Below are 13831 nucleotides of genomic sequence, written 5' to 3' on the forward strand. Positions count from 1 at the left end.
GCAGCTTTATACAGTGAAAGTATGGGCTATGAATAGGTTGCATCCAACTAAGCTCTACTATGAGTAGTTCTATTTAAATTAATGAGCCTAAGTTTGCCATGCCCATTGATTTAAACGGATCTGCTCTGAGTAAGACTGCCCTGGGTACAACCCTAAGTTTTAAAATAAATATGGGCAGCTTTATCCGAAGACCCTTATTTTTGCTACCTTCTCCAGGAGCCAAAGATAGCTCCAGGCAGAAGGGGGGAGCTGGCAAAGATGAAGGCTAGATGTCTTCAGCAGGCTAATGCTTGCCTTGCTTCTGTTGCTGCTGCCCATGGTCGTATCTTCCTCTTCCAGGCCCAATACACACTGCCTGCAAGGGAGAGGCTGCTGGTTCTCTTGCTTGCGCCTGTCACTGCACCCTGGTTCAGAGGCAGAAGGTGCACAGGCAGAAGGAGCAGCAACAGCAGCACCAGAAGGCTCCAGGGCCGGCAGTGGTAGTCCCTGTTGAGGAACGGGCTTTGGCAGGGCCCCAGCCACGTCAAACCCTGATGCTGGCACTTGCAAAGAACCACTGGGTCATCATTCAACCCACCAACTGGGGTAGATTCAAAGAGTCAGGGCTTGGACCTTGTTATGCAGCTGAAAAGCAGGAATGAAAATATGCAGCCACATTAGATTCTCGTGAAGGTGAACAAGGAAGACAGTAAATCACTTCTGCATAGTGGGCAAATCTGAATTGCACCTGAATTCCTCAGTTTCTGATTTCATATCTCACTTGGGCTTTGGCTGTGCAACAATCTAATTAGTAGCAACACATTAAAGTGCTTACTAGAATGCTGCTTATTAAGACTTGCTTTTTTGCATACACTTTAATTACAACCATCTGTTAAAAAATTCTGTTTGGAACCTCAGCTATCTAATGCCCTTAAGCAACAGGATATGCTTGATACACAGTGTTCTTATCTGCACTCAGAGTATTAACATTTGGAAGGATTATTATTTCTGATTCTTCCAACTTCTGATTTCTGTGCTGCTTTTGCTGATGTAACATGTACAAGCGTTCCCCATGCGTGATCATCTCACAAGTGACCATGTATATGCACAGTGCCGGAAAATAAAATAATTCAGTTCTGTAAGGCGCTTTAAAAAAACAAACAAAACAAAACAAAGTCCCCCATGATATTCTTGCAAGGAAGCTGGTAAAATGTAAAATGTGGGTTGAACGAGGTAAGCTTTAGGTGGATTTATAGCTGGTTGACTGACTGAACCCAAAGATTTCTCATTAATGGTTCCTTGTCATCCTGTAAAAAAGTGACCAAGTGAGGTGCTGCAGGGTTCTGTCCTGGGTCCATTGTTGTTTGACGTCTTTATAAACAACTTGGATGAAGGAACTGAGGAAATGCTCATCCACTTTGCAGATGGCACCAAACTGGAGAGGCTAGCTAATGACGCTAAAGACAGAATCAGAATTCAAAATGACCTCAACATATTGGAGAACAGGGCCCAGGCTAACAAAATGAATTTCAAGAAGGACAAAAGTCAGGGCCTGCACTGAGGGAGGAAGAACCAGCTGCACAAATATAGGATGGGGGACACCTGCCTAACTAGCAATACATGTGAAAATAACTTAGGAGTCTTAGTAACGCACAAACTTAACATAAGTCAACTGTGTGATGCAGCAGCGAAACAGCTAATGCTATTCTCAGCTGCATCAACAGAAGTATAGTGTCCAGATCAAGGGAAGTAACAGTACCACTCTATTCTGCCTTGGCCAGACCATACTTGGAATACTGTGTCCATTCTGGACACCACAATTTAAGAAGGATGTTGACAAGCTGGAAGGTGTGCAGAGGAGGGCAACCAAGATGATCAAGGGTCTGGAAACCAAGCCTTATGAGGAACAGTTAAAGGAGCTGTGTATGTTTTGCCTGGAAAAGAGGAGACTGAGAAGAGATATGATAGCCATCTTCAAATATCTTAAGGGCTGTCACATGGAAGAGGCAGCAAGCTTGTTTTCTCCTGCCATGGAGGGTAGGACTCAAACCAATGGATTGAAGTTACAAGAAAGGAGATTCTGACTAAACATACAGAAAATCTTTATGACAGCAAGAGCTGTTCAACAGTGGAACAGTCTCCCTCAGGAGGCGCTGGACTCTCCTTCCTTGGAGGTTTTTAAGCAGAGGCTTTTGGATGGCCATCTGTCATGGATGCTTGAGCTGAGATTCCTGCCTTGCAAGGGGGTTGGACTAGATAAACTCAACGGTCCCTTCCAACTCTTCAATTCTATAATTCTGTGATTCTATGATCTGGCATCACAAAGAACAGTGGAGATTTCTCCTTTGTAACTGTGCTCAGCAGCAACTGTTAAACACATCCACTGTGAATTTGTCCTGAAGGAGGATAACAGCAACAATTAGCCATTAAAAATTAAACAAAACCTCCATGGTCAGAGCCAGTATACCTTTGTTTATTAGATGTACGGGACAAAATAACAGAAGATGCTGGGAGCAACATAGGTTGAAAGAGTTTTGCATGGGTTTTGCAATCTTTCAGATGAGCTTCAAGCAAAATTGGTTTATTTATTGCCCCTACCCCCCAATCTCCCCAGGTCTTCAGGATGGGCAGGGTTAGCCTTTTAAATAAAATAAATAAATAAATAAATAAATAACACAGCTTCCTTAGACCAAGTGCCTCACAGCTCAATCCTAACTATGGATAAATTATTTTTAAATTAATGGCACTTGCTTCTAAGTGAACATTGCTAGAGAGATGCTTGTTTATGTGCAATTTTAAGCAGATTTCTCTGAAACTAAGCTTGACTGAAACCAACTTGACATACTTTCAAATAGTTGTTGTTGTTGTTGAAACTGCATTACAATGTTACTAAAAACAAAGGCATGGTTTCAGTGGCACCAAACTCCATGCTTTGGCTAGTTACAACTAGTGAGAATTACACAGTGTCTTCAGGGAGGCGAGAGTCACTAATTTCCATCCAAACTAAACATGAATTTGTCTAGTCTATAGAAAGGGGAGGATTCAAAAATTATACTGAGCTGGAGCACCTCGGTCAGTTCACTACTTGCACTCAAGAAGGTATTCGCATGGAATTACTTACAGAGAGGACTTCCGTCTTTTACACACCAGTTTTCTTCTGTAGCAGCCAGATAGAGACCTGAGTCATAGTCAAAGCCCAGGGAAGAACAGCAGTCACAATAATAGCACCCTGCATCGTTTAGACGTGATGACTTGAAGCTTAAATAAACCTTCTCTAGATAGAACAGACTCACTTATTTCTGCACATTGCATGATGTCTGCCACAAGCCAGGGCTCAGTCCTGGAATATGTGAAGAAATAAAGAAGACACACACCCTGAGCATGTGCAGAATGCCATTCCTTCATGTCTCATTAGCCCCTGCCTACTCCCACATTGCTGGGGCCAGCAGACAAAACTTCCAGATCACACAATCTGTCTTTAGAAATGAAGCACCAGCCACAACTAGGCCTCCCTATTAGAAGAGTTTCATATAGTGAATGGCTGCATTCGGGTGTCATGCTAAACCATGACTTATAGTGATCGGAACAAACGAGGTTTTCCTTGGCCTACTCCCCTGTGGTGCTGCTATGCTGGTCGAGGAGATCAAAAGCTTCTGCTTCCATTTTTCTTCCTTAATCACAGATTGGTGCTATGTCCAAATGCCCAAACTGTGGTTAATTTTAACTATGGTTTGTTGAAGCAACCCTGCTTCATGCCCATGAACTGAAATTTAAACCACAGTTCACATGAAATAGAGATTGGTCCAGGCCATAGTATATCATAGTTGATGGCTTATTGTGGACATGGAGATTACTCCTGCTGTGCTCACTACATGAATGGGAGCAACAAACTATAATCCATGGCCTAGTGCTATATCTGAACCAGAGATTGTGGCTTGTTCATGAATACAAACCTTGGCTTGAGCAAAGTGAGAGCCATCTACACCTTCACGGCAAGCCATTAACTATGGTTTACCACAACCTGTGAATGCAGCCTGTCAGCCTTGCATGAAATAAGAAGCTGAGGTTAATAAAGAATGAAAGTGAAAGCTTTGGATCACCTCCTCATAACAGCACTGCAGGAAAGGGGGGGTGAGCTTGTGATTTGCCTAGGCTTATTCTCTTAATGATAAACAGTAGTTTAATGTAGCCTTCCCCAGCCTAGTAGCCTGAAGCATGCGGAAGGCGCAACTCTCACCCTCCCTAGCCATGCTGCCTGTGGGAGGTGCAGTAGGGGTCTGGAGGAAGTACAGTGGTACCTCTGGTTGCGAATGGGATCCATTCCGGAGGCCCGTTCTCAACATGAGCAGAACGCAACCAGCCTCTGCGCGTGCGCGGGTCGCGATTCGCCGCTTCTGAGAATGCGTGTGATGTCATTTTGTGCATCTGCACATGCGCGAGCAGTGAAACCCGGAAGTAACCCATTCCGGTACTTCTGGGTCGTCGTGGCACGCAACCTGAAAACGCTCAACCTGAAGCAAACATAACATGAGGTATGACTGTATAGTGGGGTGGAGGGAAGCAAATACTGCACAGCACGTTATTGGCTGTGCTGCATGCTGGACCCTCCCCTAACTGAGGGTACAGTGAGTGCTCTGTCATCCAGTCCTTGAACCTGCAGGTGCTGTTGGTTTGTTTTAAATAAAATCTCCTCCATCCACAATGACTGTGGATGAGGATGCTGATCTGACTTGTGTAAGTGAATCCTGGGCAGATGAGCAGCAAGGAGTTGGGTTTTCCCCAGCAGGGTATTTTTTGCCAACCTGGGTATACAGGGCTGCATGAGGGGTTTTTTTTTGGGGGGGGGGGGTCCTGTAATACTCTCTTTCTAGGCTTACCACATGACCAAATTCAAGTAGAGGACATGTTAGGAGGCTGCTGGTATACTGCCCAGTTGTCTTCCTGCTTGAGAGGCAGTCTCTATACCGTGAACCACTGAGCTGTTGGTCATGGGGGACTTCAATATTCATGCTGGATCTGGGGCAGCTGAGTACTTCATGCCTATCATGACAAAGATGGGGCCTTCCGAACATGTCATTGGTCCAATGCTTACAGCTGGACATGCTCTGGACAGGACAGAAAGAGGGTGATCTGAGAGTGGAGGCTATTATCAACATTCCCTTTTCATGATCAAGTCACCCCCTGGTGAGATTCAGGCTGTCACTGTCCTTTTCTCTATGTGGAAGAAGGGTATCAGTTAGGATGGCCCACTCTGAGAGAAAGATGCAAACAACTACTACTACTACTTCCAGAGGTTGAGTCAAACAGATTCCCAAACAGTTGGGGCTCCTACCTCCCCAGCTGATAGGACTGATGCTCCTGTCTAAGTCCCATGGAGTGGAGAAGTGACCCAAGATCACTCCTACTTGATAAAGCCCAGATAGCTCTGTGGTACACCAGGGAGTAGAGGGTGCTCAAGCAGGTTGGGAGATGGCTTGAATGTGTGGAGGAAAACTCCAGACAAATGCAACTGAACTAGTATTCATTTATTATTGAGTCTGCTTAGTAGCAGTGAAGGAGGCAAAGAGTGTTTCTTTGCTTCTTCCATTGCATCCTTCATATGCTGTCCAGCGGAGCTATTTTGTTGCATTTAACAAATTGGCCTAAATGAGTTTTTGGAACCCACAGCATCCTGCTATGTCTTGTTTGCAAGACATTTTAAGGATAAAATTGTATCTGCCAGGACTTGGACTCCACTATTGTAGCAGGTCAGCCTCAAGAGGTACTCAGAGTATTGTCTGGGCCAGTTTTGTTGGACGAATTCTAACTGACATGGCTTGAGGTTGTGGACAATGTGTTGGTGGATCACTTGACTTCTTGCTCTTGCCCCTCAAAGCTGGTAAAATCTATGGGGGCGGGGCTTGTTAGGCAGGGAGGGCAGGGATTAATGTCTCGTTGCAATATGGAGCAGTCCCAGGCAACCTGAGATAGGTGGTGTTAAGGTCACTCCTGGTCAATATTCCCTGGACCCAAACGATATGGACAAAATAGAAGAGTCACTCCTGTCCCTTTCTTGTGCAAGGTTCTCAAGTGTGCAGTCACTAACCAGCAAAAGACAATCTTGGATGGGACTGATTTTCTGGACCATTCCTATTGGAGTTTGTTCCTGCTCTTGGAAGAAAAACTGCCAATATGATGACCTACGCTGGGAGAGATGGGAGTGTCACCCTGTTGATTGTCCTCTCAGTGGCTTTTGATACCATCCATCTTGCTATCCTTTTAGAGTTAAAAATGGGTGGTGCTGCCTTGTTGTGGTACCAGTTGTAGCTGTATGGTTAGCTCCAGGAGGTGGTGTCTTGGGGGGGGGGGCGGGTATTGTTTGGTCCCATGGAATCTCCAATGCAGGTTTCTGCAATGTTCAGTTTTATCCCCCATGCTATTCTACATCATGCTGCTGAATGGAGACATTCAGAGTTTGGGAGTGTGTCATCAATACTCCAATCCAGTTAAGGCAGAGACACTGTTAGTGGGCAGTTCCTCAGTCTGTACAGGGTGTGTGTGTAACCTGTTAGGATGGGATCACACCTCTCCTGAAGGAGCAGGTACTCAGCTTGGGGGTACTATTGGATCCATCAATGTCACTGCAGACACAAGTGGCTTGCATTGTGCAGAGCACCATCTCTCTGCCCTGTCTGGTGGCCCAGCTGCAACCCCATCTGCATTAGGATAGCCTGGCTTTGGTGGTCTATGATCTAATAACCTCTAGTTAGATTATTGCATTATATGTTGAGCGGCCTTTGAAGATAGTTTAGAAACTGATGCTTCTGCAAAATTATTGACTACGACCAGCTAGCCCAATGGGGAAGGGTGCTAACAAGCCAAGAGAGGAGGTTGGAAGAACCAGAAGATGACCCCTGACCTGTCACAGAGAACTTGGTACTGCCTCTGCCATTGGCAGCAGACCCACACCCCTGAAAGAAACATGTTCCTTGAAGTGCACCAGTCTCTTAGAGAGTATTACAAGTGTGCTGTGTCTCGCCTTTGGGGGGGGGGGCATGACCAGTTGTAATGTCTTCTTCAAAGCTACTGTCTGGTGTTGGACCCATGATGTCATTCTTTAACTCTTTAACTATACAATCTGTTAACGTAGCCTGACCTGTACCATTGCAAGCCTTGAATGAAGCTTATTTTTTCCCCCTCACACATAAGCATTTGAGTGGGAGCCTGGACCATCTTTCCACCTATGAGCCTACCTAGACCCTATGACAATAATCTCAGGTCCTTCTTAGGGTACCACTTCCAAAAGAGGTCTGCAGTGAGAGAACAGGCCTTTTCAGTGGTAGCTGGCCCCCAACCCTGTAATCTGCAGAATGCTTTCCTGTCACCAACACTGTTATTTTTATGGCACTAGGGGAAGACGTTCTTATTCTCCCATGTATTTAAGCACTAATACTGTGTTGGGTCTTTTTGTGTTTTTCTAGTAGAAATTGGTGCTTACCCTGCTGCTAAGTGGGGAAGAGTGGTTTTGTATTCTGACTTATTTTTGTGAGTGAATGCTTCAGTGTAATTTTTAAATACAGTATTTTCTATGGGTTTCTTCAGAACTTCTTTGCAGGAAGCAAAATGCAAATAAGTAAGTAAGTAAATGATAAAAAACATCTGCTTGGCACAGGGCTGGGAAAGACTTGTTTATCATGACATACAAATGCAGCCAGCAAGTGGTATAGGACAGGACACAGAATGGATGCAACCTTTTGTCCTAGAAACCAAAAAATTGCCACTTCTGAGAACAGATAATTCAATTTATTCCACAAAAAGAGCAGCAGCTCAAGGCACACCAAAGCACCACCCTGCTACTTCCATTTATAACTTTGCTTGAACCAAACAAATTTTAAATGAAAATAGTCACATTAGCATTAACATAAAAACATTAGTAACACTTTTTGTATGACTGTGAGATTTTGTGTGATAGGGTTAAATTGGGGGAGGATAGTTGGGGATTTTTAATGGTAGTTTAGTCTGAAATTTATTCTGTTTTAACTCCTTGATTTTTTAATTCTTATTAAATGAATTTTAATTTTTTTATTAAAATGGTGCCAACTTTATTTTAGAAACGTACAAATACATGTCAAAAAAGTAGGGGGAATAAAAAAAGAATCAATAAAACTAACATGGGAAACTGCCAGGCTATCTGTCCACACAAGCCAGTATTGAAAAACTGACAGGAGCTCTCCAGGGTTTCAGTCAGAGAAGGATCTTTCTCATTCACTTGCTATCTAATCCTTTTAACTGAATATGCTGGGGACTGAACCTGGGACCTTCTGCATGTAAAGGTATGCGCTCTACAAGTAAGGTATGGCCACTTCCTTGAGGACTGCTTCCTTCGAGCTGAAATCTAAATAAATACGTATAGTTATGTATTTCACTTCTCCAACTCTGCTCCCTTCTACATGGGAAGACAGCCATTCTACTTGAACAATAGCTTGTGAAAAGTCACCTGTGATGGAACTGATATGGCTCAGAAAGTCAAAGATTATTGGGCACCCCACTGCTGGTGCAAATAACAGAATTCTGAATTACGCAGAGTTCTTCCAAAAGGTAGCGATTAAAAGCTCTTGCTTGCTGAAGAATTTTGTGCCGCTCAGAAGCTTGCTTCCCTCAAAGTCACATCATAATAAGAAACATTGCCATAACTATTTTATCTCTCTAGAAATGGTAATGATTGTGTTCAGAACCCTTGATTTCAATCAACTATGCCCCCTTGATGGTTCAAGGCACAGACCATCTCTAAGCAGCTGCAGCAAGCTGAGCTAAATAGCTGGCATCTCTTGAGCTATTCTAGCATACATGCTGCATTTTTCTGTGCTGTAAAGTCTAAGCAGTGGAAAGACAAACTGGGCCTTGTTCAGACCACCACGTAGCTGAGCTTCAATACATTTCCACCAGCATTTTGTCTTCAAATTTCCCACAGGATATAAGGATGAAAAGCACTTCTATCATCTTTGAACAGGAGCACAATCAAATTTTAACTCATAAGCTAACTAACCCCACCACATGTAGGCTTATAAAAAATATTTCTACGCTCACTAGGAGGAAGGTGTGGTGGCAGGAAACTATAATAAAAATAATGGCATTAGGGTGACAAGTTTTGCAAGGATCTAATTTTAAAGCGACCACCTCTGCATACAGAGCACAATGTTAGAAATAATAATTTTGAGAGTTTGAGCAGGTTGCTTGAAATCAGGGGTGGGGAACCTGTGGAGCTCCAAGGCGTTGTTCCACTATAACTCCCATCATCCCTGACCACTGCTCACATTGGCTGGGACTAATGCAAGTTCAAGCCCAACGACACCAGGGCTGCAGATTCTACATCCCTGATTTAAACTCTCATGAGGACAAGCAGACGAGGCGGCAAATGGTGGTGCCTTTTGCCTAGAATGAAAGGGCTGCTCCGAACACACCAGAATTCCCACATGAAAAACACTTCCATGTGTGAAACAGCATACAATGCACACATAGATCATCACATGTGACATAAACACAATACACATGTAGCCTGGGAAGCAGTGGCATGCGTTGTGTACTGTTTCTTTGATAAATATTTCCCGTGTACAGAAGCTATCATGTCTAAAGTAGTCCTTTGGGGCATTTAGCAACCTGGCTTAACTGTATGCTTGTGTGCATATACTTGACCTGAACATATTAACATGCTGGGCATGTAACCTCACACCTTTTAAAAATCTGAGCTCTGACTGTAGAATCCTGCAGATACATTTTGTGCAACCTGAAAGCTCATACCCAACATTTTAATCATCTGGGGGCAGGGGGTGCTCACATAGTTCTTCTCAAACTTCCCAATAACCAGGGGAAGTTGAAAGTGGAGGCAAAAGAAGATGACAGAACAGGGCTAGGGGATAGGAAGATAGGGCCTGTCCTACCATTAGGCAGACTAAGGCAGCCAACCTAGGCAACTGCTTCTGGGTATCAGGAAAGGGCAACAGATTGCTAATTGTTTGTTGCAATTTCACTGTTAGAGGGAGAAACAATTTTGGGGATTTCTTCCTCGAGTGCTAAGGCAGCTACATCGTTCTTGAGTACTATGCATCAAGATCCAGTGTGGTTTGGGAGAAGAGACATCATCTGCTGCTCTGCCTTGGGCAGCAGAATAACTTAGGTTAGCCCTGGGAGGGTGAGATGAAACAAAGTGATGTGTTTCAACAGTGTACACATACACGACCCCTCTCCTTTTGAGGGAGAAAGTTCCCCTTATTCCTCATACACACTCTTGCCCCAAGAGATGAGGGGGGAATGAGTGTGTGTGAGGCACCCACCCAGGGCACCCCACCCCTGTGCAGCCCAGCTATCAATACTGGGGAGAAAAACATAAAGGGTCCCTTGCCAAAGGCCCAACTAGTGCAGCTGCCTGTTTCTCGCAGCAGCTAACCAGAAGGACTCCCCAATTCGCAAGCAGGACACAGGAGCACAGCAGCACTCGCCCAGCTCACCACCAGCAACCCATCAGCCCCCAGTGACCACGACCCGTAGGGACTGCTGGTGGGGAGCCCAGCCTGTGTGTGCATTGGGGGCGGGGGGCTTCTCTCTTTCTCCCGACCCCACGGACTACCAATACTTTTTTGAAGGGGGAGGGAGAGGGAAATGACATCAAAAACAACAACTCCCCGCGTCCCCCCCCCTCAAATAATCGCCATTCACTTTTCTTCCCTTTGGGGTCTGAGTGGGGGGAGGGGGAGGGGTGATGACCCACACTGAATGGAAGCCCACTCCCCGCACAGCAGCCGGGGGGGGGGCGGGAACAAACACTGCAGGGGAGTGGGAAGTGGAGGGTCGCCCTTCTTCGCCGCCCCCCTCCCGTTGGGACCGGGCCACGCCCCCTCCCCTCCCCCCCAATTTCACCCCCTCGGCCCGCGGGGTGAGAGGGCAGAAGGGGGGCGGGGCCGCCTTCCGCCTCACAGCCGCCGCTGGGCCCCCGCCCTCCCGGGCCCCCTACCTGCAGGAGGGCCCGGGATCTCCTCACACCCCCTCAGGGGCGCACCCCGGAGCAGCCCAGCGGCGGCGGCGGCGACGGCGCCTCCTCATCGCGGTGACAGCCGGGAGCCCCGCCCAGATCGGGCCCGCCCCACCTCTCGCGAGCGTTCGCCTCGCAGCCGCGGCCCCGCCCACCTCCACCCCCAAAGTCACGTGGACGGAGGCGCGCTTGCTGGGCACGGAGAGAGAGCATAGGAAGAAGCGTCAGAAGGGCATACCACAGAGATGAAGCGCCCAGATGGGACCGGTAGCGACGATAGATGCCGCGCAGCGACGACCGCTCCCCGCTCCTCGTTCCAGCTCGCCAGCCGCTTTGCAACGCGCGTGCGCCCTGCGCAGAAGTGAGGCCGGCGGGCGGAAGAGGCGACGTGCGCCGCGGCTGCGCTTTCTGTAATTGGAGCACGTTCGCACAATCACAGAACTATAGAGCGTTAAAGGGACCCCCGAGGGTCATCTAGCCCACCCCTGCACTTCACCGCACTAGAAACATTCGGTCGTGGCTGGTTTTAATTTTCTTTGCTACTCATTTTGTAACGATACAGTACAATCCTCGTAGGAGTCTTGTGGGGATTAAGCGAGGAAGAGGAGAACCGTGTATTATTCTACCTTGAGTTCCTCGGAGAATAGAAATAAACGAATAAATTTAGTAATATTTATCATTTCTGTCATACAGCTTTGCTTTTCATCCGTTGTTATAATTGTTCTCCCTGTTTTACATAAACTAAAAAATGAAACGGGGGCAAAAGCTTTATGAAGAAAATAAGCATAATACTGTATTCCCTCGCCACCCTGTCGCTTTTAAAAGATAAAAGTATTGACAGGCGCCTTCTGCTCATCCTTCAGTGTTTCTTTCCATACATTTGTAGCTCGATTCTGTCCGGAATGGCAATATAGAAATGAAGAGGGAAAAGATTTGGGGAACACCCGCATCATACATTTAAAGCACATGACTCCCCCCCCCCAAAAAAATATAATAATCCTGGGGACAGTAGTATGCTAAGATGCCTGAAAACCGTAGCTTCTGTGAGGGTAAAACTACAGTTCCCAGGTTTAGGGAGGGAGGAGTTGTGAGCTTTAAATGGTGCAGATCAGCCTCTGTATTTAAAGCAGGTGGGGAGGAGTGGGAGAAATAAAAGAGGGTAACCCCTGAGGTCCTGAAGTTGGAAGGGTTCATACAATAATAATAATAATAATTTTTATTTATACTGTGGCATCTGAATATAGACTGCATTTTTAATCAAGACTTATATTGGCTTATATCTTGATCAGGTTCCTAAATTAAATGGGCTTAGATTTTCAAATGTTTCATGCCAGGCAGAGAAAACCTTGGCCATTCTCCTAAGACAAGGGGGCCCCATTGATTTATAGTAGAAAAACAATTCTCAAAGTCATAAAAAGAGGAAATTAAAGGCTGAGAGCGAGGACACTGATCCTACATGATACAGAAGATAAAAAAGGCTGAGAAAACACCATTAGGAATGGGGAAAATAATACCATTTGCCTCCCAGTAAAATGAGCCATATCTTCTTCCTAAGGTTGAAAGGCCAAGAGCTAATGGGAGAAGCATCTAGCTGGCTGGGAAAGGAGGGGGAAAGGGGGAGGTGTACACTGAAGAGGTTTCTTTTTAAAAGCTGTGTTTTACTGAGTTCCTTCCTTTTTACTTTGAAAAGCTTTATTCTTTTAAGAGGCTACCTATGATAAATGTATGAAATATATTAGCTTAAATATATTGGCTTAAATGTAATTATGCAAAGGATTTAAGAAATGCTAGATTCTTATTTCATAGAGTCATATTGCAATAGGAGACCAGAGGGGCAAATGAGCCTAGCCCCCCTGCCAGACAGAAGACGCCATCCAAGCAGTCTTGATATATAGTTGTCAGGCATTTGTTTAGAAACCTTAAATGAAGGAAATCTTTCAATGTTGATGTGAAACTCAAGATCCTTGACATCTGTTGAACATAAAAATGTAAGATTAACCATTTGTTTTAGAAGGCAATAGGGCAAGGAGGGCAAGAGGTGAGCTGGTAATTAAGATTCCATGTAAGATATATTATTACTTATATGTCATATATATAGCTCTTTGTCTCCCTTATAAGGGCAAGGAAGTGGGTGTATCTTTTGTGGGTGTATCTTTTGTGATTGGTTCTACCAAACAGCCAATAGGAATTTCAACCAGGCTGATTGGACAGAGGCAGCCACAGGAGGAGCAAAGGGGGCTGGATTAAGGGAATATAAGTGCTGGCCAGAATGGCAGGAGGCCAGGCCAGAGCTTGGTAACCATGTACCACTGTGCCTCTTATTTATTTGTCTGACAAATAAATTACTATTTTAATTTCTCTATTGCTGCGTTGAATATTTCATTCCAGCTAAGCGTTAACCACAAGCAGGGTGCTACAATACCCCGCCCTCCCCGGCTAACACTGGGCTTAGAGCAGCTAACATCAAATGTATAACACATTCATATATCACAATCAGATTGTCACACTGGATATTTAGTAAACACTTAAGATTTCTCTTCACGCTAGTGATTGATTTCTAGTAAGGCAGCATACTGTTGAAAGGATATACAGTGGTACCTCTGGTTGCGAATAGGATCTGTTCGCAACATGAAAGGAACGCAATCCGTGTGCGCACGCGCGGATTGCAATTTGCCGCTTCTGCGCATGCGCGTGATGTCATTTTGCGTGTCTGCGCATGCGCGAGCGGCGAAACCCGGAGGTAACCCTTTCCGGTACTTCTGGGTCGCTGCGGGACGCAACATGAAAAAACATATCATGAAGCAAACGTAACAAGAGGTATGACTGTATATTGAGAGCTACTTGGGT

At 45.4% G+C, this 13831-nt stretch overlaps 2 protein-coding genes across 5 annotated transcripts in view; both read right to left on the reverse strand.

Annotated features, from left to right (window-relative positions):
- RC3H2 (ring finger and CCCH-type domains 2) overlaps window positions 1-11089 on the reverse strand; it is a 50085-nt gene extending 38996 nt beyond the window's left edge. For 2 of the 4 annotated variants that reach the window (XM_081847478.1, XM_081847481.1), the window contains exons 1-2: window positions 10967-11089; window positions 3273-3319 (exon numbers count right to left, since the gene is read on the reverse strand). In XM_081847478.1, coding sequence (XP_081703604.1) covers window positions 3273-3286 — 14 coding nt within the window. In that variant the 5' untranslated portion in view covers window positions 3287-3319; window positions 10967-11089. Of the gene's footprint in view, window positions 1-3100; window positions 3320-10966 lie in introns of all 4 variants that reach the window. The other 2 variants (XM_081847479.1, XM_081847480.1) reach the window with 2 other exon arrangements.
- ZBTB6 (zinc finger and BTB domain containing 6) overlaps window positions 1-13831 on the reverse strand; it is a 112911-nt gene that overhangs the window by 82798 nt on the left and 16282 nt on the right. The window lies entirely within an intron of this gene.

Source organism: Podarcis erhardii (assembly GCF_964252035.2).
Source record: "Podarcis erhardii genome assembly, chromosome: Z".
Lineage (NCBI taxonomy): Eukaryota > Metazoa > Chordata > Lepidosauria > Squamata > Lacertidae > Podarcis > Podarcis erhardii.